The 25,119-nt window shown below is 40.1% G+C and overlaps 1 protein-coding gene across 2 annotated transcripts in view; it reads right to left on the bottom strand.

The window, feature by feature from the left end:
* MED14 (mediator complex subunit 14) overlaps nucleotides 1-24,167 on the bottom strand; it is a 34,072-nt gene extending 9,905 nt beyond the window's left edge. The window contains exons 1-22 of one of the 2 annotated variants that reach the window (XM_027637095.1): nucleotides 23,987-24,167; nucleotides 21,953-21,979; nucleotides 18,735-18,840; nucleotides 17,907-18,080; nucleotides 17,347-17,476; nucleotides 15,490-15,618; nucleotides 15,014-15,121; nucleotides 14,049-14,181; nucleotides 13,360-13,510; nucleotides 10,822-10,933; nucleotides 10,057-10,182; nucleotides 9,114-9,192; nucleotides 7,393-7,552; nucleotides 6,832-7,026; nucleotides 6,087-6,221; nucleotides 5,577-5,653; nucleotides 3,975-4,135; nucleotides 3,550-3,696; nucleotides 3,367-3,458; nucleotides 2,044-2,196; nucleotides 1,571-1,840; nucleotides 174-329 (exon numbers count right to left, since the gene is read on the bottom strand). In XM_027637095.1, the coding sequence (XP_027492896.1) occupies nucleotides 174-329; nucleotides 1,571-1,840; nucleotides 2,044-2,196; nucleotides 3,367-3,458; nucleotides 3,550-3,696; nucleotides 3,975-4,135; nucleotides 5,577-5,653; nucleotides 6,087-6,221; nucleotides 6,832-7,026; nucleotides 7,393-7,552; nucleotides 9,114-9,192; nucleotides 10,057-10,182; nucleotides 10,822-10,933; nucleotides 13,360-13,510; nucleotides 14,049-14,181; nucleotides 15,014-15,121; nucleotides 15,490-15,618; nucleotides 17,347-17,476; nucleotides 17,907-18,080; nucleotides 18,735-18,840; nucleotides 21,953-21,979; nucleotides 23,987-24,162 (2,997 nt within the window). In that variant the 5' untranslated portion in view covers nucleotides 24,163-24,167. The remainder of the gene's footprint in view (nucleotides 1-173; nucleotides 330-1,570; nucleotides 1,841-2,043; nucleotides 2,197-3,366; nucleotides 3,459-3,549; nucleotides 3,697-3,974; nucleotides 4,136-5,576; nucleotides 5,654-6,086; nucleotides 6,222-6,831; nucleotides 7,027-7,392; nucleotides 7,553-9,113; nucleotides 9,193-10,056; nucleotides 10,183-10,821; nucleotides 10,934-13,359; nucleotides 13,511-14,048; nucleotides 14,182-15,013; nucleotides 15,122-15,489; nucleotides 15,619-17,346; nucleotides 17,477-17,906; nucleotides 18,081-18,734; nucleotides 18,841-21,952; nucleotides 21,980-23,986) is intronic. The other variant, XM_027637101.1, reaches the window with a different exon arrangement.
* Nucleotides 24,168-25,119: the final 952 nt, after the last annotated feature.

The following is a 25,119-nucleotide window of genomic DNA, read 5'->3' as shown; positions in this document are numbered from 1 at the left end:
GAATGAGAAATGGCAAAATAAATTAATACATTTTGCCTGAAGGGGAATTCCACAGCAGAGCAGGTTTATAGTCTCCCTTTCCATTCTGTTACTGCTAATCCTTTTAGAACATAAAGTTCTTAGAAACCTACCGTTGTGCAAGACAATAAACATTTGTTTTGCCTGAAGGGTACCTGTTGTTGTGGTTGCTGTGGTGGCTGCTGGGGCTGAAGCTGTGATATCAAAGAATCCATCATGTCTCCTCCGATAGGAGAAGGTGGGTTATCATCTTCATTTACAGATCGTCTCCGTGCATCCTGATTGCTGTCCACAAACATGTTCAGGAATGTCTGTGGAGAAGTCAGTTTTGTTAGCAATTTCCCTGTTTAAAATTTATTACATAAATGAACACAGTATTTACCGAGTTTTAACACCATCTTTATTATCTACAGTATGTAAGAGATAGGCAGGTCTCTCAAACTAACTACTAGAGGGCATTCATTAATTACAGTATAATTAGTTTTCAAAATATATCAATTCATAAACAGAGACACCTTGCTCATTAACATGAATTATCTCCAGTAAATTGAAATACCAACATTTTTCTTTTCTCCTTAAAAATAGGGAAAACCCTACACCTGCAAATAGCTGTTCCAGAACAACTCTCAAGTAGCCAGAACCCACTGTATCACACCTAAAATTGCCCTGTTTGGGTAGGAACACCCAGGTCACTTCCTCCATAGTACTCTCTTGTACCCAGAGGAACTTGCCAATTCTCTTGAATTATTTCCTCCTCTACCTTCACAATTTCATTCTCTTATACTTTCCACGGGTATCTACAATCCCCTTCCTACTCCCATTAGCATTCCACTCGGAATTCACCGAAGAGACAGATGTTCAGGACCAGTTAAATGCAGTGCCAGAGAATCAGCATTCAGTTGCAACTGTCAGAAGAAAAAATTAGCAAAATAGCCTGTTTCTCTGCGGGTGCCACTTTCCAATATTTCAGTATAACTAGCACTGGTACAAGTTGCCCTCAGGTATTTTGTCAGCGTGGACAGATTCATTTTTCACAAAGAGCAGACCAGAGTTGTATTTAGAAGCAAAGCCACAGGCTTCTGCCACACACTGATGCGAACTATTTTAAAAGAGAAGTTTCTGTCTAGAATCCTCTGACATGGAGCATTTTCTGACCTGCAACGTATGAGCACTGTACTGCCACACATCATTTTTTGTGAGGAGCAGTTCTTAATCCTGGAGCATACATACAGCCTAGTCACAAAGCTTCAAAAAGTTTTGAAGTCACAAAGTTTTAACTGCCTGAAGCAGCCTCTAAGTTATTTTATTGTACCGATAAGAAAAAAAAACACAAACCCTAACACTTGATGTTAGTTTTCTGAAAGGAAATGTTTTAATTCAAACTAATTTAACAAATCTACTGATAAATCACAGACTTCCTTCTGTGCTCAGAATTCTGGAAGGAGGGCAGCTCTTCACAAAAAAAGCTTCACGAAGCTATTCACGCCAGATCCATACTTCAAGTCAGAATCTCATTTTTTTACAACACGGCAGAAAACACAGAAACGGTCACCTTTAGTCCAGGTGCAGGGTAAAACCCTTCAACTATTTTGCTGTTGTCAAAGAGACTGTAGGCCCCGTCCCGTATGGCCACCACGCCGCGGCTCCGGCAGTAGATGTCAATGCAGTACATGTTCCTAAAAGCCAGCCTGATGTGTGTGGGGGACTGTGGCAGGATTGAGAAACACTGATAGGCAGTGTTGGTGCGTTGAGTCAGACCCAGCATGGGCACGGTTGGAAGTTTGTTGATGGCATTTAACGGAGCCTGAGTGTCAAACAAAACCTGAGGGAGAACAGATATTGAGAGATCAGGCAGCTTTACCAAAAAGTAAAAGTCAGGGAAAACATTCTTCCCCAAGACACCTTCTGGCAATGACATCCATAAACAATCCTAACACACACGTAATTTTGAAGTGAACGGTTTAATCAGAATTCAGCTCTTAAATATCTTGCAATTTGCTTGAGAGAATTTTTTTAGAACATTACCTGTAACAACTGCACCACGTTCGGCGTTTTATTAAACATCTCCTGGAGCTGGTGCAGAATTGTGTTGTGACAGTTACTGCAACCTGAGTTTGGGCCAACAGTTCCCAGTGAAATGTGGAACTTCTGGAGTATCGAGTTCCACTGAATGCTGATCTGCAATGTCGTGAACATAAAAAGGTCTTGGGAGCTAGAACAACTAGGTTGTAATAACAAGAGGTTATAACAAGAAAAGCTGGTCTGATTTAATTTCCCCTCCCCCATTTTTCATCAAACCTCAACAGATTCCTAATTCACCTTCCTCAAAAGTTGCTGAGGTTTTGAAGACAAAAAAATAGCCCTGTTAGCTTTAACATCCATTTAGCCAGATGGATTGTTGGCAACCACAGAATTGGGCAATTATACTAGCAACTCAACCAAAAAGAAAAAAAGTCTTTTCTGCCAAAGGTGAGATGGAGAAAATTAAACTCAAGAGATTCGTGCTGTAGAAAACTGATTAATGAGTTGCTGGAGGTGGACTGGTTTTCCTAAATCATATCACACAAAAATGAAAATTGGACATACTGCTATGTAAGGAAGTTACCTGCAAAATACACACTGCTGCTCTGGCTACCTAGATATATAGATATGTACACATGCACACACACTTCCCAATAAAATGCTCATTAAAAATTCAGCTTAGAACATGAACACAAAAATCTTCTAGGAAGCAAATTTCAAGTGTGTGGGCTACTTTGCAGCAGTTGCACACAAAATTAGTCTGTAATAAATGTGCACTTACTTCCTCCTCTACCTTGCATTTAAGGCAAGGGTGTGATCGAGTAATCAGTTATAAAAATAATTAACAAGCTGCAAATTCAAATATTACAGAGGAAGCTAGAGTTCTGAACAAGGGAACAGCACTGCTACAAAATAATTAAGGACCACTTCATTTGAAAGCACAGTACTGCATTTAAAACATTGTTAGAGTCCTCTGTTCTAAGGCAGAACTAGGTACTCAGCTTAAACGCATCCATATATCCAACTAAAGCAGTGACTGGTAACAACACTTAATCAAGTTTGTCAAAAAAAGGCTGCCACATCAGCTTTCACAATCAGAGGCACATAACTGTTCCTTCCACAATATAAAGTATCTTACAGAAATTCTCAAACATTCTGAACTTCTAGCAACCTAGCAAAATAGCAATGAAACATCTTCTATTTGTCTTTTTTATACTCATCTATATTAATTCCACAATAATGTAATACAAGCAAAATTCTGAGAACTCTAAGCCTACCCATTCTATTTTCAAGCATACACTTAAAGTGCTTTTAGGAATTACTTACTGAGCTCCCCTTGGTAGTTCCATAACAAAGGATAAGCTTTCGGTAATTGTAGATACGAACTTCTGAAAAAATGTTTAAGTGGTTGGGTATGTCTTTGAAGAGAGGAGGAAAGACAGTTAGAGTGAGAAAACCACAGTAATCTGTAAACCCATCATTTCAACACAAAGGAGGTGACTTCTGTACCTGGTAAGGACCGTGCAAACTCAAGGACACACTCGTACAGCCGAGCAATGCTGTTCCAGTCATTAAGGAACATCTCCACTACTTTGCGACCTCCAACTGGTTCAGACAACTGGTTTTCATACGTCAGGTAAACGTGACGGGTTGGTCCTGCAGTGTTAGGAGATGGCAAATACTGATCAAACTAGTGTTCCTGACCTGTGGTTTACAGACTCTGAGTAAACCGTAGCTAGTAACCATGAAGCAAATTTTAAACAACAAAAATGCACGAAATCAGCAGTCAAAATTTTGATTCGGGTACACTGTGGTTTATTGGAAACCTTGGGAGCAGACAGCCATCCAAGAACTCCAAGACATTAAAACTACTGGAACAGAAAATGCAAAGCACCAAGAAACAAAAATTATCAGTATTCCTAAATAAAACTTGCCTTGCTCCCTGGAGGAAGTGCTATTAAGCGGGCAGTTTGCAAACACCAGCTCGGCCACCCACGTGCGATTATTTCTACCTTGTAATCGGAAAGTGCAATCAAGAAGAGATCGGTCCAGAGCCTTCTGCGTTTCCTCGTTTACACCTTTACAGGGAGGAATTCTATACAAGATAAAAACCAAAACAGTACAGTTTCAAAAGCAACAATGGTACCTTCTAGTATTTCCTAAAGGACTTCCAAGTCTGGACATGAAAGAATGAACAAATCAACAGCAGAGGTACCTGGACTGCACAGTGAGATATCCTATTGCTCTTCGAGAACTAAATGTGTCACAAAAGCTCTCTGAGTTAAGACCAATTTTTATAAGCATCCAACATATGGAAATTATAAACTGTTAAGGAATCTGTTGAATTGCCCTTCTCTCCTGATGAACTAAGAGCCCACCAATATAAAGCTCTTATACAGAGAAACAAGCCAAAAAAGATGAAAATAAGTAAGTTCTGTGGCAAATTGAATTAATTCACCTTGTAGAACAAGCTTGCCTCAAATGCAATGAACAACTTGGCAGTTCTCTTAGTACTCACTAATTTATTCATATCACAATGTGTGAGTGGAGCTCAGGGGACAGACTAAATAAAGCTTAAGTAAAAACATGACAAACTCTTTTTTCAAATCCCTTGAGAATCTATCCAGGAATTTCATGTTCCACCCTTAACTTCAGCTCACAAGTTCTCTGCTCCTATGCAAAGATAAAAAGAGAAGGCCTGATGCATTTAGAGACTGATTCCTTTATGTCAGTACACACTTCTGCAGCACAAAAGGAGTTATGATGGTTTTACTCAAGGAGGTGTCTTTGGGGTTTGTGGTTTTTTGTTTTAAACTGATTTGTTGCAGGTCCAGTCAGTAGCTGGTCCTGGTTGGCATTCCTCAGAGTTAACACAGAGGTTAACAGTACTATTGGCCTACTATTAATGATTTCAACACATGATACAAAGGAATAGCAAGTTTGCAGATAATGCCAAACTGAAGGGAGCTGGAGGACAGGGCTGCCATTCAGATGACCCTTGGAGGTTGGGAAATGCAGCTGATCAACCCTGCTTTGAGCAGAAGGTTGGAGCAGATGACCTCCACAGGTCCCTTCCACTCTTAAATTACTGTATGGTTCACAGATGTTTCCTCTACAAGTTCTTTACCCTGCAATTGTCTTTTCTGGGATTCCTCGCATTTTTCTCTGCAGTATCACATTGTGAAACAACATATGGAGTATGTAGGCCTCTGATCTGATCTAAAATTGCATGTTCATGAATCATCACTGTATCTTCCTTAGCACTGCCTGGATTCTAGGATTGAGGACTGTCAGGCTGTTTTCAGAGCTCCCCAGTTTAGGCCAATGAAAGAAACAACTGCAGTTGGCTCTTTGTCTACTCTTATTTATACTCTTCTATAGCTCCGCTTCACATCCAAGATACACAATAATTAAAAAAATCCAAAACCAACCAAAAAAACCTCAAAACAAAAATCCTGCCCCAGTTCTGATAGTTTTAGTGTTACTCTCCATAATGAAGAAATAATAAAATGAAACACAGGGGGATATCCTCTTACTTTAATAAACGTATTGCATGACTGAAGCCATCTCCTTCTACTTGTACTCCCTGGTGAGGAATGTCCATATTAGATAACTAGGAATGAACAAAGGAAAACGTTATCCCAAGCAAAAAGTCCAGCAAAAAACCTGCAACTTTTTCAAGGACTTTTTCCCCTCCCCCCCAAGGGTAACAGACGTTTCACATCCTCAAGTACTGGAAAGCCAAAAAAATGGTCAGTGCAAATCTAGTATAAAGTTGTCTCCCAGTCCCACCCACAAGTGTGTCTTTCATTTTCATTTTCCCTTTTCTCTCGACTTTTCAAGCTTTTTGCAGCGCTTGGTGTTAGAGAACCAGCTCTAACAAGACGAGAGCAACTCAGTGTAGAACACTGAGTCACCAGGCTCAGCTGCCAGGGGAACTCCAGAGTGAGCACATGACCACAAGTTGGCCAAATAGTCACGTCCAGACACAAGAATCAGGAGTAGTAGAGGGGAGGAAGGAAACAAAGTATTTTTTAAACACATACCTCTATCCGAAGCCCTATAAATGGCATATTTGTATCACACATGGCTACAATATGAGCTAGCACTTTATTGAAGGCACACATTTCTCCCGACCGTTTTGGCTTCTTGGGTTCTATGGAACATGGATCTCCAGATAACTAGAATTAAAATAAAGCAAATGAACATGGATCTCCAGATAAATAGAATTAAAATAAAGAAAAAAGTTCTCGCATATCTGGAGCAAACAATTTGAAGAGATGTCAGAGAATAACCTCATTCATCTAAGTTATAAATGAATCACACCCTGAGCACAAACACCTGAAAGGATCTGGTCCTCTTCAGCACTGAAGCAATTCAGCTAAACACTGTCCTTAAAACAGTACTTATGTCTTACTAAGCCATTTCAGCCTGATCCCAAGAAGTAACTCTTATCAGCCCCTGCAAGTCCTCCAAAGACTACACACAGTACGAAGTGTATCACACAGATACCACACCAGCACTCTGCATGTCCAAGCCACTACAGCTGCCTCTGCACAGAGCTCTGCCTTGGCTAGAGCAGCAGAGAATTAAAGGCATGAATTAAAAAGATAACTGTTGCAAAACAGTTTCCCAGCATCTCCCTAGGGAAGAAGTCCAGAGAACCCATACAAGTAAGCTGTCAGCCACACAAACTTTGAAAACAATGCTACTAAAGCTGGCATTGATGCTCAGAACGTGTGTTGACCTTTCATGCACCTTCACTATCCCAGTGGCTCTTGGAGCACCTACCTTGCGCTTGACACCACTTTTCATTTGTTTCCCACTTTTTGTGTCTAGTACCAACTCTTCAATGTTTGGTTTGAACTGCTGTAGTAAAAGTGCAGTAGCAGGGCTGTCATCTCCTTCAGCATAGCTCACAGACAGGAAATGGTACTTGTACTCTAGTTCTGTGGGGTTGCCAGGAACATCAAACATCTCTACAACCTACATTTGAACAAAACAGCAAATTGAGAAGATTCTCAAGCTAATAGTATGTCTAATTCTGTTCCTATCCTCTCACCATTAGTCTTTTTCAACATATTAATACTATGGCTAGGAAAGGGATCCAAGATGAAAAGGGAGACCAAACCTTTAAGGAAACAGAGAATGAGAAGGTTGCTGGGTAATAAACCCATATGTGTTCTCATCTTTATAAGCCTGAGTGCTTAACAAACCCACTGAATGGCAGAAGGGAGAGGGGAGAGTTGAGGATTACACCAATCACTTGAGTCCTAAAGTTCAGAGTACAACAAACTGTCTGGGATAACCATGACTGGGAACAAAAGACAGAAGCAGTTTTCAGTTACTTACAATGTAGTACTGCGGAAGGCGAGTGAGTTTGATAAACAACTTGTGTTTGGAAAGGTTTCCCACTGGATGGCTGGCATAATTAGCTAGTTGAAGAGTTTCACTGCTCACTGTAGGCAGATGTTTTATAGACTGTTTGCAACGCTGCTGTCCAAGCCAGAACCTTGCATTGAAATAAAGGTATTAGTACCCTGAGACTGGTTTACATCATTCTAGTACAGTGCTGCGCAGAGTATTAGTGTCAAATGGTCAGTCATATTCAAAGCCAACATCTATCATTGCTGCATGAGTTATATACAAAAAATCACACAGAAAATGTCATTACTTTATATTTCCTTATTACTATCTTTGCATGCTGTCTTCAGCTTAACAGACATCTGTTAATTTGAGAAAAGCCCTGAAATTATTCACTGAATTTTATATACTACAATATGAAATTACAACATAAAGCAAAGAAGGGAAATGTTAAAACAGCATGTAGATTACAGTTATTTTACAATCTAGAATCTTCAATTACATTTTGGTACAGAAAACAAAATCTTTGCTCCCATATGCTAGTAAGCAATCCAGTAAAAAAAGTCACCAAAGCTGGATGTTACTCTGGATTATGTTATAAATAAACCCATTCACCTGAATAAGTTTGGACATGAAGAACCATATGCAAGACACCAAATTTATTCTCATGTTTGGAACTTAACTTTGTCCTACTCCAATGGATTTTGGCTATGGTGACAAGGCCAGAAAGACTAGCTAGGCTTGAAAGGGGCTCAGAAACACTTGGTTTTCTGGTCAAAGTTCCACCGACAACAGCAGTGGAAAGTGTGGGTGTTCAGCATCTCTCCATCACATCATACCACAATTATGCTCATAGACACATGTCAGACACAGCTGTATAAGAGATATTTTGTGGACTGATGAGCTTCCTCCAAAACTGCAGCACTACCCAGGCCATTATCTCAAGTACATTATTTATAACTAAGGGAGGCTGATTAGTTTCTCCAGGGTGCCAGTGCTTCATGCATCATCAAGCTTCTTTTAGAAGCAGAATTCCTCAGAGATTTCACCCTGCAATTAACTCAGAGCACTGGGAATTTCCAAAATGACAGAGCAGGTGGAACTCAGTTTTCATGCAGATGGAAACTGTGTTTGTATTATTTGGTACAACCTCTTACAGGAGCCAAATGTATCTTGTGCTCAAATCTCATGGCTTTATAGTAGGAAGATTAGAGGCTTAAACCAGCAAGGGCTGAAGTGTTAGAAGATAAACAGGTATTATTTAAATCATCCTAGGCCACTTCCTGGTTTTTCCTCTGTATTGGGATAAGGGAGATCATTCTTGCTGAGAAACAAGCAGAGTTCAGCTGTAGAAACAGAGTGGAATAAAGGAGATAGAAAATGAACATGAACAGCAAATGAGATCCTCAGGAAGCAAGTGGTCTGCGCTGACTAAAAGTGAAAAGACTTCATGCAGAGTGTGCACACAGCAATGCATGAGGCCACGTGCAAGGGGGAAAACTAAAGTAGGATTATGGAATCAACTCCAAGCAAAACCAGAGTTTCCTCAACTGTTTAGAGGAGACGGTAAATACTCAGGGTTGCTTAGAACAGTGAGAAAGTATAACCCCTACTGTGGTAAAACACAAAGCCATGCAAGTGTGATCATCCAAAATACAGTTGTGGTGATTCATTCTATGCAAACTAAGTGAATCATTCAAGTCACTTACTTGAGCTGCTGGAGCCAAGGAATGATGCGCTTCATATCATCATTAACAGACTTCTCTATGTCATCGAGTGTCAGTTGATCTGCAAGAACATTAGGGGAGTGAATGGTCTTAACACCTGTCCTTCAAACAGAATTTCAAACTTTCACTGAAAGTGCCTCATCTGATTAATTTCAGAATCACAAACAGCCCAGGGTGGGGCTCGAAATGGGACCTTGAAAGATCATCTGGTCCAACCTTTTGTGGGAAAGGGAGCATAGATGAGATTATCTAACACCCCGTCCAACTGCATCTTGAAAACCTCCAGTGATGGGGACTCCACCACATCTCTGAGGGGGCTGTTCCAGGGATCAATTGTTTTCACTGCAAAAAACTGCTTTCTTATACTGAGATGAAACTTCTCCTGGTCCAACTTCTAATTGTTGCCTCTTGTCTCCTCCACAAGGCTCATTGTGAAGAGAGAAATTAGGGTACACAACAGATGATCCATATAATTTGTAAGACCACAGTAGTATGTTATTGTGCAAATAAACTAGAAGAACTCATTTTCCTTCTTAAGTAACCTGAAACCTGAAGTTAAGACTTGAATAGTAGTAATTCAAGATGTAAAAGGTCACATAATACAATTCTCAATCAGGTCTGTATGAAATGACTGCAATCCATTAACAGCACAAGCCAGGAGTCATGAGTCATAAAGAATATGCATTGTATGGACCCCTAAAAATAATCAGTCTGCTGTCCTCTTAAAATATACCTAACTAAACTGTGACATTGAAGCACAAAGATCCTCTTCCCCATTCCTCAAACTCAAGTACCTCAGTGATGATCCAAGCGTGGTGTTCATTTGCTCACAGAACTTTGCAGATCTGACAAAATTGTTCACAGAAAATAACAATGTATGATTCTTGCAGGATATGAAATACATCCTGGTTTTGCATCTACTTACCAACACCATAAAGCATCAGTTGAAACATCCCAGAGTGGAGATCAACAAATACATGCAGGCACTCTGATCGACCACATGGTTCCAAAATTGGAATTACAAGGGTTGGAAGAGCCGTCTCAATGAATGCTAAAGAAAAACTGATGTTGTTAATTTCACAGAAAATTCAAGTGAATTCAAATCCTATTAAAACTTAGCCTGTTATAATCACAAAACCTGTATGGTTTTATAGAAGCAATCTTCACTTGCACATTATTACACTGTTAACATAAAGAGGAAACTGAATGCAATTTATCTGTGAAAACAGTGACAAGCCAATGAGAGAAGACAGACCAAATTTGAAGGAGATTATTAATCCTTGAATATCTTTTAACTCACTACTTCATAATTATAAGATCACTTCAAATCCCAAAAGTTTCAACAGCAGTTTAAGGAAAGTTTCATTCAAAACTAGTTCAAAACAGTGAAAAATTTTCTTTCAATTCTGAAGACATACAAATTTTACAGTTGACAAATTTTAACCCTTCAACCCAGACTATAATGCTCTACCAGCTTCACCTATTATACTGCACTTAGAGGTCTGACTATTTTACAATTATCAATGCAGAATAATTTAAAGCTAAGTTTCATTAATTCTGAAAACGTTTCACTTCATTTTTTCATTATTTTTACTTGAATTAATGAAAACAAGAAACAGCAAGAAAAAAGGAAACCATTCCTAGACACAAATGGAAATTAACTTGAAAAACTTCAGCAGAAAATACATACAATTGTCATTAACGTTGTAGCTCTTCAGAATGGCTTTCAGCTCCTGGAGTTTTTGATGAGATCTTGCATGGACACTGTCTATTAGGAGTTTTTCTATTGATAGGTGGTCAATCTGTAAGAAAGGGATGTACTTGAGGAGGCTCATATTTGATGTGTAGAGTTACACTGGAACAAAGCTACTCAATAAAACAGTCACTTTAGAAATAATCTGCTTAGAACTGTGGTGAGCCAAATGAACTTGAGTATTTGGATCACTATAAAATACAGCAAGCTACCATAAGCTTCTGACTGAGCAGCAGGCGGTATGTGTTTAAAAACCAGTGAGGGTTTTTGATCTAAGATTAGAAGATGTGAAAGAAGTTTCACAAACTATGCTGTTACCACTCCCTGTGCAGACCTACTTATTCTGGATCAAGATTGGAGTATTTTCAGCTTAACTTGCACCCATTTCTAACTTGCTTAAGCTATGGAAAACAAAACCCACCCAAACACAACCCCCCAAAGCAACACTTCCTTAGGATATGGATGACTCTACACAAACATATGCAGCTGTAACATGTAATCCAATACACGACACTAGTTTTAGTCCTGACAAAAGAGTAACAATGCAGTGGCAGACACTGAATAGGAGCAACCTTACTGAAACTAGGAGTATCTAGGGGCTTGTATCTACAGCCTGTTGCACTTCTGGTGCTGAAGCTGTAATGCCACCACTTATATTCACTGTAACTTACCTGTGCAATCTAAATTAAAGCATTTGCATTTATATCCATTCACATTACAGTCATATTATTTACATATTTTGCATAAGCAAAGTTACGGATTACTGCAAACCCTTTTTCTAGTTAACTTCACATTGCTCTGAAAATGAATGAACTTCCCTAAAGACTAGCTTTCCAAGACGTGGCCTTAAAAATCAAGTGTTTATCCATTCACAAGAGCATTTCAACTCAGCAGCTGCAATGGGTTAAATCTTCCTCACTAAGCAGTGACTACATGTTCTATAGCTCCATCCAATTTTCAGTAGGTTAATGCAGAATAACCTGCTTAGACAAACATATTTGTTTGTGCCACTGTTTTATACAGTATCTTAAGCACACAGAAACACAGTGTGCCATCAATGTCATTACAGCTGAGATCATTATTAAAACATACCAACAGCAGTGTATAGACTACAGCTGATAAGTTTTTTAAGCTCAGAACAAGTAGCTACAAAGGGAGTCAGCGTTTAATTTGATAAATCTCAAATTTACAGAGGCCTCGTATCTTAATCTACAGACTGTAGACTTGAATCAGTGAGCTTAGACTGTGTCAGCTCCAGTGGATCTTCAGCAGATGTTCCAGATAAAGAGCATTTCCCTGGATTTACACATAAATACAGTATCTTCACTAAATTAATTATATATTTAGTAGCCTAAATATGCTAATTTAGGCTATTAAATGAGTAAATGTAGTATATATTTACTATACTAAAAGCAGAATTTCTACTCTAGAATTAGAATAGAAGGCTACTAGGTTTCCCACATCTCTCTATAGTTAAAACATAGGTAGTTATTGACATTCACCACACAGAGACTTCTCTGTCAGCCTCGGTACACAAGATGGGCCAAGAGGCTCAAATAAAAAGTAAGTACAGGAGGGGAAAGCTACCATCAGTAGAAAGTTCTGTGAGACAGGTGAAGACTCAGAGCTGGGGAGTTTTTCCCTGTGGAAAAACTGTACTGAAAGTGTAAAGACTACACTGTTCACTCCAGTTTATTAACTCTCAAACCGAAACACTGTAAGAAATAACAACAAATCAACATCCTGATAATGTATCACAGCCAGATTTGCTGAGGACAGAGGACTTAAAAAACCCAGAGCACAGCTTCTCTTAGCTATCATTAATCAAGATCCAGAATTATCATCAGTGAGGCCTTATCCAAGTAGGAAGTTGACTGCGGTGCCCCATCTTGGATCACTTCAACAATCCCACCTTTAAAATACAGGAACTTGAACATTCAAATAGGCCACATGATATAATCTGGTTGGTGATAATGTAAAAGTAAGCTTCACCTAACACTTGTAACAAGCAAACTACATGAACTCCCTAGCACAAGATTTCCAAGTCATAATGTAAGATTTTCTGAAGTGGATAGCAGTGCAGGGTAACCAACGCGAGTGACGTGGAGAAACTGATTTTCAGAGGAAGTTTTTACAGCATCTCCAACACAAGAAAGGGAAGAACTGTCTCTCTATAAAGCATTTCAAGCCAAACCCTAGGAAGTGAAACTTTGCTGTTGTTTCTCCCCAGCCTCAGCATTCTGTCTCAGAAGTGGTATATAATGAATGCACTGTGAAGTAGGTGTAATTTTTAAGATGAAGTCAAGGACAATAAATTGTAACAACAATTTGAGGTCCCAACATAAACACAACTAGAAATAACACAACTGCTCACTAGAAATCTTAGAAACAGCTCTTTAAATAGAATCAAAGTGAAACAAACTGACCGTGCAAAGCACTTCAGTATTTGATGCCTACTGCAAAGCAAACCTTTACCTTCATGGCTCTTTCCATCAGTTTGGAATCACAGGCTGGCAGTGGAGGCTCATGAGATATTTGTAAGGGTTTTGAGACATCAGTCTCATCAATCTTAATAGTGACCTTATGGACAGATGCAGTCCCTGTTTTCCTGCCAAGCACCTGTTGACTTAAAGTGAAGAGAATAATTAAACCATGCAACTAGAATAGCAGAAAATATGTTTTTCAGTAGCTAATTCTTGATTCTGAGTGCTCTGGTTAAAAATATAAGATTATGTTAGCTGAACTAAAAAAAGCATTTATTTCAGTTTTCATTTTAATGCAGAACTGTTGGTAAACTGCAACTACATGAAGAAGTTTTAGATGACTGCAGATTCAACAGCATCAGAAGAGCATTTGGATCGCTTTAAAAAATTTTATCTAGTGCAAGTCAAGCAATAAACATAGTAAAAGACTGGCAGAGAACTAATTAATTTTTAGGTCTCTGAGTAAATACAAACTGATTTATAATTGTATCCATTGGTCTCCTGTACACTAATGTACAACCCTTACTTCTTTGCAAATCAAGCAACATGTTTAGGTACTTAATTACAAGAATTTATGAGCCTCACATCAAAAAGAAAGCACAATTTTGAAAATTATGGCTCAAGCTTGGTAAATATAACCTCTCCTGTTATTTCATTTATTGTTTGTTGAAATTAACTTACTTCCAAACAGAGAGTGAGAGACATTTCCCCGCATGATATCGCTCCACTTGCACAAGGTCACCCCAGCGCTCTCGAATCAGCATTAGTGTTTGTGAATGCAAGACTTCTAACTGAAGAGCTAAGCAGAAGGAGTCTAATGCATGGAGTTAAGAAAATATAAGACCTCTAAAACATCTGTACACTACATAAACCCATTTCTGTACACTACATAAATCCATTTGTCACCCAAGTCAAACAAGATGCTGTCCAAAAACACACTGATGTACTAATCCAGAGATAAAGACATATAAACAGCACCAAATATTTCTCAAAAGAGGTTTTTTTGGCTTTTTTAAAACTCTTATCTATGCCAGGTTGTTAGACAAGAGAGTCACAACAGCTTTGTTTTATAGATTTTTTTGCTGTCATCTTTTAATGATGACATAGTTACCACTAAACCCATCTCCCACAGTCACCCTAAAATAACATGATTCTCCCTGTTCCTGCAGAAACTGTTTCACTGAAAACGATTTCACACTGTCAAGTGATTTGCCCTTTGCAAGTAACAAATCCCTGCACGTGCCGTATCTCCTCTCATTATTCACACAGGTACAATAAGTTAACACATCCCCCTCAACTGCACTTTGCAGTTCTTGGTAAGCAAGAACTGTCAGCTCCCAGAGCTTCCAAGTCAGCTCTGCATTCCACCTCTGAAATGAGCACATGCAGCCAGCTGATGCTGCACTGACTTACTACACAACCTGCTGCCTTGAGCACCTCACCTTTACCTTCGCTGATTTAGTGTGTACAATCAAATTTTACACGCAGGCACCTGCGAATTATTGTTGCCAATACCATCATTTTTACTTCATGTCCAGACACTTCCCCCAAGCTTAATAGAGAATCCATCTTTCTTGACCTCCAGCTACTAAGAAGAGCAAGGCCACACTAAACAGCTCATTCAAAAACAACTTCCAGAAGGATACGTAGACAGTTGTACATGTCCTGAAGTGGCTTTTCATCGGCAAACAGCCGGGACTGGACCAGCTGATGGATGAAGTTGATCTGCATGCTGTGAACCAAGGCTCGACCATCTTTTGAAAATTAAAAATAATTCACATTAGACATCAGGAAACTAGGTGTTTAAAATAATTAAATAAATTCATAAACCAAAAATAAAAAAGGTACAACTGTACTGAGCAATTTCCATACCAGATTTTCTGACAAAACAACAAAATCCTTGGTTTACTCTGGAGATTTCAGTCTATTACACTGTGACACAGTATAGCATTGTTAAAGTATTAACAGCATATAAAGCAAGGCCAAAACAGGACAAGTATATATAACTTCATTCTCTGAAGTTGTGATATGCAAAAGACCCAGTATAAATAAGACTTATACAGTGTCAGAGGCAAACATCATGTTAAAAACAAAGTGTAAAGGTTTGATTTTTTTTCTTTACCACCAGTTTCTTTGTCTTCAACCAAAATTTCCAGCTTGAGAAGGCGCCAGGGGATGTCAGGGTCATCACCCATCACTGTCAAGGTGGCCTCAAACTCACCCTCAACTCGGAACTTCACACGGCCATTGGCTGAGGAAGACAAGAATGTTTAATTTCACTCAGTCTACTAAGATGCCTCAAAATATCAGTGTGAGAGCCTCTGGTACTCATAATGAATTATTTCCCTAATGTTTCTGCTCTGTTGCACATGTTTCTGTGCAACTCTGAAGACTTCACAGCTGCTTCTCAACAGACTGAGTGTAAATAAGCAGCATGGACAGAGGTACCAAACTGTCCTGAAGTTTACCTTTTAACTCTGATAACTTGTCAACACTTAGGCTACTACAACACAGAGGAACACTGAGCTGACCACCAGCCTGACAAACAAAACATCTGGCTGAATTTCTCCTATTCTTTGCTATTACCAACAATGAATGGTATTCATTGAGTATTTTGAGTACGGCAACAATACTCAAAAGTCATTCAGAACATGAATCTCAGCCCAGGCTGAAATCCAGCCCTGGAAATGTATCTCACTGCAAAGTAGTTGTTTAACATTAATATATTATAACTCCATTTTCATGTGACGAAGATAATATTTTGCATGATTTATATATAAGCACACAAGCAAAGATGATGCACCCTTTTTAATGAATTGACATATATATCCTCACATTTTTGTGAACACTGCTATCAGTTTAAAGAGCTGGGAGCAAAGACACAAGCGAGGACGTAAACAGACTGAGTGGCAGAGCAAACAATTTAAATTTAGTACAAGTCCTTACTATAACCCAGGGGTTGACCTTCTTCTCAATCACTTAACAAACTATGCCATACCATATACATTTGCAATTACAGACATAAAGAAATTTTCCTGTAAAAATTTTAACCATTTGACTCATTAAGCCTCCTTTTCAAAAACATCCCAGACGTGCTTAAAACTAACCACATTCCAAACCAGAAACTGATTGCCACTGAAATGTTTAGTTAACTGAAAAATCTCAAGAGCTTAGACACGTATCCACTTACGTTTCTGTTAGACAAAAAAATGGCTCTAATACTGATACTGCAAGCATTCACACAGGGACTAGAGAAAACTAGTACTAAAATTTTTCATAAACATCTTTGACCTAGGTCTGTGGGTATGGTTTACACATGGCTAACCCTCTCAGTTAAAAGCACAAACTAGGCCCACTCCTACCCTATTCTCTGTGATCCTGTAATAACCTAGTCCAGTTTATAGCCATCCTTCCTGTCAAAAAGGTTGTCTTAATGTTTACCACTACTTGGGCTAAATGAAAACAAAGATCACAGAACAGATTAAGAGATCTGGCACCACAGTGGCCACAGAAAAAGAGGCATATATATAGACATGAACAAATGTTATGCCCAAACATGAATATCAAAACAAATTAAAAAAGCAACATTAGAGTGACTTGTTTAAACTAAAGTTCAAAGAGTTTTTGCAGAAAGATCCAACAGTTTAATTAAGTGGCATTTTAAAATTAAATTAAGATAAAGTAGTCCTAAGAGTCTTTCATTTGCTGAAAGAGCAAGACAATGTCTACAACCTTTTGCCATTCCCTGCGTAGGATTCCTTCTGGAAAGTAAATAATATTTCAGCAATATTATCACTGCCTTAATTTTTCAAAAGGGGAAAACATATTTTGATGTCATACAGAGACAGGATCCCAGTCTTAATGGATGAAGCATCCTTAATGGTCTCACTTTAGCTTTTAGCTTTGCTTTAGTACTAAAGCAACAATTTTAAATCAGCCTGCAGTAATGTATTCTTCAAAAAGCAATTCCAGTTCTTACCAACTGTAAGATTTGCCAGCTGTGGAGGGAGATCTGTCGTCACGAGTCGATGGCGAAGAATCTGGTTTAGCTGATGAAGTGTGGTTTGCTTCTCACTCTTTGTTATTGGGTCAGGAGGGATTATTTTATCCTGTTAAAATAAACACAAACGAGTCTATGTATCTCAACCATGTATAGCACATTGACAGCAGCAATTGTGAAAATTAGCCAGGCCAGAAGTCTGAAAATACAAATACTACAGGCCACTACATGGTGAAGTTTTGTATCTTACACTCAGATTTGTTTTCTGGTTGATTACATTTTACTCAAGACTGACCACTGAATAAAACCACTAAATTTGGCTCAATTAAATAAACATAGGGAAGATTTTACTGGGGAAAGTGTGATTTGTTCAAACAGGAAGTGTTCTGCATGAAAAACTGTCACTACAGAGATTTGGCACTAGGCCTGCAGTGAACTACAGTTCATCTTTCACCTAGACAAACAGCTCCATTAAGGTGCATTTGATGCTGTACAGGGGATTTCCCCCACCCCACCCCCCACATGGCAGTGGTATTTACCCTAATGCAGGTGGGCAGCCGCGGGTAGGATCCAGTTGTCAGGACATCAATAGCATACGGGATTGCAAAACTGGGCAGACGAGCATGGACCAAAGCGTCCCTAGCTAGTGATGCCAGACGATCAGCAGTGTCCACAAACAGAATGGCCTGCTGATCTAAAAAACTGGATATCATCTGTAGAGGGCAAGGAGCAAAAGGAAAAAAGAAGTATGTGTTCAAAAAAATGCAGAAATCAACGGCCCTTTACATTCAGTTTATCTGTCGCTTCCATTTCAAGTAACTACATTTACAAAACAAAGAAAGAATGGATATTCTGGCCCTGGCTTACATTCACATGCAAGGACACTTTAAATCCACGTGCCATTCCTGATGCTGTGTGGGATCTGTACAGCCTCACAGCTCTTTATCTGCTGATTGCCACTGGAATGCAACCATACTTGTTTGTGAGCACCAGGGGCTTGTTTTTCTGCAACATTCTGGACTTTATTCTTATTTAACCAAGTGCAGGATGAAAGTGATAATAAGAACTAACACCTTGAGATCACCATCTTCCCAGTCTTGTTACCTTCCTTACCCCAAAGCACTCCTGAAACTATGTGCAGACAAGCCTTTCATTTTTTGCCACTGCTGAGTTTTCGGGAACATGGAACAGTTAAAAGCCTAGACTACACAATTTCTAAACAGGAAGAAATCGGTTATAACTGAATATTCATTTGCCTATGAAATGGATCTTAAAAAAAATAATTCTAAAGTAAGAAGTAGTTAGGGTGTACCAAGATGCCATATCCCCTAGAGATCGTTTCACACCAAACTCAGTCACTGACTTACCGCACATTTTTCCACCTTTCCAGCATTATTAGCCCATTTGACCAAGGCTAACAAACGAACAAACAGCTGACGAGTCCGACTTGCAAACTGCACTATTTCTATTTTTCTGGAAAGAAACACAAATGTACGTTAAGCCAGCGTTCAGATATAAATATAGCTGCAATTTGACTGTGTGGTAATAAAAAAAAAAAGCTGCAATGATAACTTCTAATTTTGTTAATGGAGGCATCAGTAATATGTGGCTTGTTTGATTAAAACATGGGGGGGAAAAAAGCTCACTGTTGTGAATATCTAAATGCTAAGCAAGATACATGGATTCTAACCAATCAAGACTGTCTGGGGAAACAAAGAAATATATTCATATGAATTAATCACTGATTTTAAGAGTGAACTTTTTTATAACTTTTATGGGATTTCCCCAAGGCTTACGATTAAATTTAAAGTGGGTAAAATACCTAAGGGTTACGGGACCTGACAGTAACATTACACTGACATTCACTATCAATAAATAAATCAATCAGATAATAAACAAAAAATCACTCCAGCAGTTTTACATCTTTACATAGTATGTTACAATATGCTGTCATTTTGCCAGGAAATGTGGTGGTGGGGAAGACTGCAAAAAACCCCACCCTTCAACTTTCCTCTCCATTCCTGCCTTGCAAAGAAATTGAGATAAGAAGAACTTACTGTCAATATTCCTCCCAACGTTCCTTGTATGAGATAGTCAAAATGAAGGAGTGTATGTTTGCACATCTTAGAGGTTGTTTTTTTAAAGAGAGCATAATAGGGTCACACACAAATTTTCACCCTTCATTACAGACCTACACTGTAGATGCATTAGATCTACAGTGTAAATCTGTAATACTGTATGCTCTGAAATACCATTTCCTCTACCATTTATAGAAGGTTTTCTCCCTTTCTACATGTTCAATTTACTAATTTTAGTTTTTCTAGTTACTTTGAAAAAAGACCCAAACCCTTAATTTCATACAGTTTTTAAGCTACTGTCCTAATATTGTTTCCTAAGGTAACAAAAGCATTTGGACAAAAAGAACATTAATCAGTGCAGCAGATATTGGTCTCTACCGAACAGAAGTTGCAACTCCTGATCCCAATCTCTAAAACACATAATATAGATAGAACTCATAATACAGATAGAGCCTGTTCCTGCCCAAAGTGCTGGTGTAGTGATGTTAACTCTTTTGTGCAAGAAGCATAATCTGCTTGTAGCAGATGAACATGTAAGGCCAGAAGCACCACTAATACCATCTGGTCCTGCTCCTTCCATCACACACTACAAGAACTTGGGCACTAAGCCAATAACTTCTCTGAGTTCTAGAGCATATATTTTGAAGTGGCATGGAGCCTGATATTAAGACTTCAAGTGGTGGACAAACCACTGTACATACACACTGATCTAACAGTGACCGCATTATGAAAACAAGACGCCGAGAATTTTGAAACATTCAGAAAAATTTAATGATCAACAAACTGCCTTCTACAGGATGAACTGATCTGTGATCAAGGGGAGATCAGGAGATGCATTTACACTGACTTTTGCACAGCTTTCATCAAGATTGCCCACAGCCAACCTGGTGAGACAAGGCACGGGTAGGTGGACTACAAAGGAGGTGAAAAACTGCCAGGAATAAAAGGCTACAGTTGAATTACTTTAATGCTGGTTACTAATGGTGTCCCTCAGGGGTCAATACTGGTGCCAATACAATTTAACACCTCTATCAACAACAGGCACAATGAGAAGAATGCACTCTGGAAGTTTGCCAGCAATGCCAAACTGGTGGGAGCAAACAGAGGGATCTCAGTTGGCTGGTCAGGAACTGCATGACAGGAACTTAAATTTTATGTCAACTTTATTAGAGGATAATATCATCACATCTTCACTGAAGTATATATGCCATGTTACCAGGTTCTTGCTTCATAAAACAGAGCTTAAAGCCCAACTACTGCTGCCATTACAGCTCTCAAAGCTAGAAAAAATATGGATAATTAAACTAAATTCCTCAAAGATTTCCTCCAAGAGCTGAAAAGCCATTTCACCAAGAACAGTTGTAAGTCAAGGCTAACAAGGATGTGAGCATTTAATTTCAAGACAATTCAATTGTAGGACGTCTTATTTTCTTTTATCTATAATCCATTACGACTTAGGTTGTTGCTCCAGATCCATGTGTCCCACAAAGCAGATTCCAGCTTTAGTAAGAAATGCTCAACATCTAGATGGGAAAAGCCCCCTCCCCAGCACAAGGGAGCTCTGGACCTAAGCTGAATGTAATTCCTCAGTACATAGTGTGATAATTAAAAAAACAACAAAACAGAACCCAATCAAAACCCACATTGTTTCTCTTAATAAAATATTATGCATAAGGAAAATGGGCAGAAGGTATCATTCTAGTTTATGAGTCCCTGAAAATGGGATTAATTCCATAACATGTTATGAGAATTTTGGAAGATTTCAGATAATAATTAATGATCATCCTGGTGCACAGAATTTTTTATTAACATTCTTAGGAATATCACAGCTGCTCCACATCTCTAAAGAAATTGAGGTCAATTAATATGTCAACGCAAATAAAGGGAACAATTTTCTGACAACTTTCATAAAAGTTACTCAGAGAAACAAACAAGAAAATGGATTTTTTTCATCTTGGTAAGGGCACTGTTCTGGTCTCTTACATTTGTTCTCTAATAATCTTCACACTTTGAAACCACATAGAGCAGGAGCAGAAAACAGTGCTCATGAGAGGAAAGATCAGGTAATATGGACAAAAGCAGAAAAGAGCTTTTTACCTTGTTTTCACTGTTGAACTGATTCTTCTGAACAAAACATTTCTCTGTCACACTACCTAGAATCTATTTAAGTTCTCCTGTCCCCTTTCACATCAGCTTTACTGTCACTTCATTGTTTCAAGACTCATGAAGAGAAAAATGCCCTTAAAGGGTTCACCCACTATAACAGCAACAAAAAAAGCCCAAACAACTATAAAAGCAAATGTGAAAAAACCCAATATTGTCAATGATGCTAAGAAAAATCTTGAAACTATGTAGTGACAGCAAGACAGACATGGCTTGTTTCCTTGCATAAAATCTAAATTAGGAGAAAAATACTTTAATATTTAAACAGTTCTATATTCACCTTAACATCTTAAACAAAGTTCTATATTTTAACATGCATTACAGATTCTCTTATCATAACTCACCTTTCCATATCAGTCTTTCTTGGTAATCTATATGAAAGAGGAGGGAAAAAAAAGACAGATTATATATTGTTCTACTACATTTCAGACAACTAGAAATTTTGTTATCGACCTTCAAGAACCAGAACCTCTACACACCTATAAAGCATAAAATAAATAGCACCACAGGTCACCTGCCACTAAGCGGTACAAAGTAAGCTGGAACTGGTCAAATTAATTGATGAATCTTGATCAAGGGTGCTGAAATTCCCAAATTTCTGCTAATCTAGTGATCCACACCGTATCACTGTCTGTGCTCTGTAATTGCTGACTCTTGCTAAGCATCCATGACTAGAGTCAATTAATTCATAACAGCAATCCCAGAACATCTGCAGAAGATATTAAAACAGGCTGTTTCCTGACTTGACTGAAATGAATTTCTCTTTCCTTTTTGCTCAGTCTAAAAGTGGAGAAATGCCATATTTGAGAGCATATTCAATGACCTGCGTGCCAGATACTATTGCAGAGCGGGCCCTGTCCTTCTGTAATGTTACACAGCTATCACAGGCACCTAATTTTAAAATTTATTTTTTTATTTTACGACTAGACCGGTCCTGGTACAAGAATAAGATGTAATTTTACTTGACGGAAGGAGGAGAATACTTTCCACTACCCAAATCCATACTTTATGGTGAAAATTCAGTGAAAAATCTATCTCCCTGCTCAGTGAGGGGACGTCACGTAGGTTGTAAACTACTTTGAATCGCTGGAATACTGAAAGCATTGCCCGTGTGCTGTCCACACCACCCATTTATTTATTTATTACTCACTTAGGCGAAAAGGATGGGCTCTACACCTTAAAAAAAGAAGTCACTCCAGCATGTGCTCCTAGAAGAATACACACTGTGCCATTTACTGTCTACACACACCTTAAACATATAGGAAAGACTTCTTGACTGACACTCTGGAAGTTCTTCCAAAGAGAACTCAAACTCTAAAATTCTCTGTACTTTCCAAAGTTTGGACACTCTTAACCCCAAGCCAAGCAAAACTCTTTTTGCACACTCACCATGGTACCACACATGAGCTATACCTATTTTTTCCCATGTGTTCTGTATGTCACTTCTTAAAACACACCAGATTCCCCAAAAGAACCTCTATGGTTAAACAAAGTAAAAGGGAAACAGGTTTATTCAGAGCTCAAATGCTTTCAGGAAAGTTTTTATTGGCCCAAAAACATTCCTTTGCTTTGCCACAAACACAACAACATCAGAAGAGCAGACCATAAAGTAAATGTAAATAACACTTTTCAAAAAAAAAAAATCAAATGTTACTTTAAAAAGCACGGGGGCAAGTCAAGCAGTTGTAGCATCTGAAAATATCTGTTTGACATGTTCCAGTTTGATGTATTTTGATGTACCAACTACAGCTGGGATTTTTTGGCAGTAACTTGGGGCAAACTTAAGCATTTAAGTAGCCAATCTGCAATTGCTCTCACTTCTCATGGTCATTTTCTCCCTTTATGACAGATCACTCATCAGCTTTCACTGCACCCCTGGACACAGTCCCATGCAGAGACCAACCTGCATGCACAGATTGGTGATGATCTGGGATAGGAGAATGGGAAAGACTATTTACAAATGTGTGCAGTGACAGAACAAGGGGGACAGCGTTCAAATTGAAAGAGAGTTGGTTTAGATTAAATATTAGGAAAAGATTCTTTACTGTGATAGTGGAGAAGCACTCGCACAGGTTGCCCAGGGAAGTTGTGCCTGCCCCGTCCCTGCAAGTGTCCAAGGCCAGGCTGGAGGGGTCTCTGACCAGCCTGGTCCAGTGGGAGGTGTCCCTGCCCTTGGCGGGGGGCTTGGAACGAGAGGATCTTTAAGCTCCCTTCCAACCCAAACCACTCTGCGATTCTATGAATGAGAAAGAGCAACCACCTCCCCCCACTGCATCCCCGGGTGAGCTCCGGGACAGATCCCTGGCGAGGCCTCCGCATCCCGCCGGGATGCCCCGGCAGCCGCGCAGGGAGAGACGCGCGGGGCTCGCGGCACTCACAGGTCGGCCAGCACGGTGAGCTCGGCGTATGTGCGGTGCAGGAGGAAGTCGATGAGGGTGCTGAGGCGGTACCCGGGGCTGGCGGCGGCTGTCACGGCGCCGGGGGCCGGCGGGGCCGGGGCTGACGCGGGGCCGGCCGGCACCAGCTGGGCGCTCTCCAGCTGCACCGGCGCCATGGCGGCGGCGGCGGCGCCTCGGCCCCGGGCAGGAGCCGCTGAGCAGCCCGGGGAGCGCTCCCGGCGGCGCCGGCACCGCGTCCGGCGCGGCCCGCGGGGAGGGAGCGCGGGAGGAGCGGCGGCTCCGGGGGATCCGCGGCGCTCAGAGCCCGCCGGGCGCGGGGGCCGCCGCCATGATGGGGCACGGAACCGGAAGCGAAAGGGGAACCCTTCCGGGAGCGCGGGAGGGGCGGGGCAGCGGGGCTCGGGATTTTGGGATACAGGGATACAGGGGTGGTGTTCACAGTGTATCCCGGAATGGGGCTGCCAGTGTATCAAGGGATGGAAGGGCCCACAGCGGGTCGTCTGGTCCGACCTCCCTGCTCAGGCAGGGTCATCCCAGAGCACATGGCACAAGGTTGCGTCCAGACGATTCTGGAATATCCCCCGGGAGGGAGACTCCACACCCTCTCTGGACAGTCTGTTCCAGTGCTCGGTCACTGCACAGGAAAGAAGTTCTTCCTCGTTTTCAGGTGAAACTTCCTGGGCATCAGTTTCTGCCCGTTTCTCTTGTCCCATTGCTCGGCACCCCCGAGCAGAGCCTGGTCCATCCTCTGACCCCTCCCTGCAGACACTGACAGACATTGATGGTTTCCCCTCTCAGTCTTCTCTTCTAAGAGATGCTCCAGTCCCCTAATCGTCTTTAATCATCTTTGTCACCCTCTGCTGGATCCGCTCCAGGAGCTCCATGTCTCTCTTGTGCTGAGGAGCCCAGAGCTGGACACAACATTCCAGGTGATCCTCACCAGGGCTGAGCAGAGGGGCAGGATCACCTCCCTGTCCCTGTGTCTGTCCACGTTACTGCAATTCGGGGTGAAGGAGGAACAGGTTACAGACTTAGCACCTCAAAGAACCTTTGATGCAGTTCTTGAGGCTGTCAAGGAAAACGGGGCTGTGCTGGGAGCTGGGCTGGCTAAT

This window comes from Corapipo altera, unplaced genomic scaffold (assembly GCF_003945725.1).
Source record: "Corapipo altera isolate COAL_440 unplaced genomic scaffold, ASM394572v1 0, whole genome shotgun sequence".
Taxonomy (NCBI): Eukaryota; Metazoa; Chordata; class Aves; order Passeriformes; family Pipridae; genus Corapipo; species Corapipo altera.
Note: the sequence above shows the minus strand (reverse complement) of the source record. Positions and strands in the feature narration are given on the sequence as shown.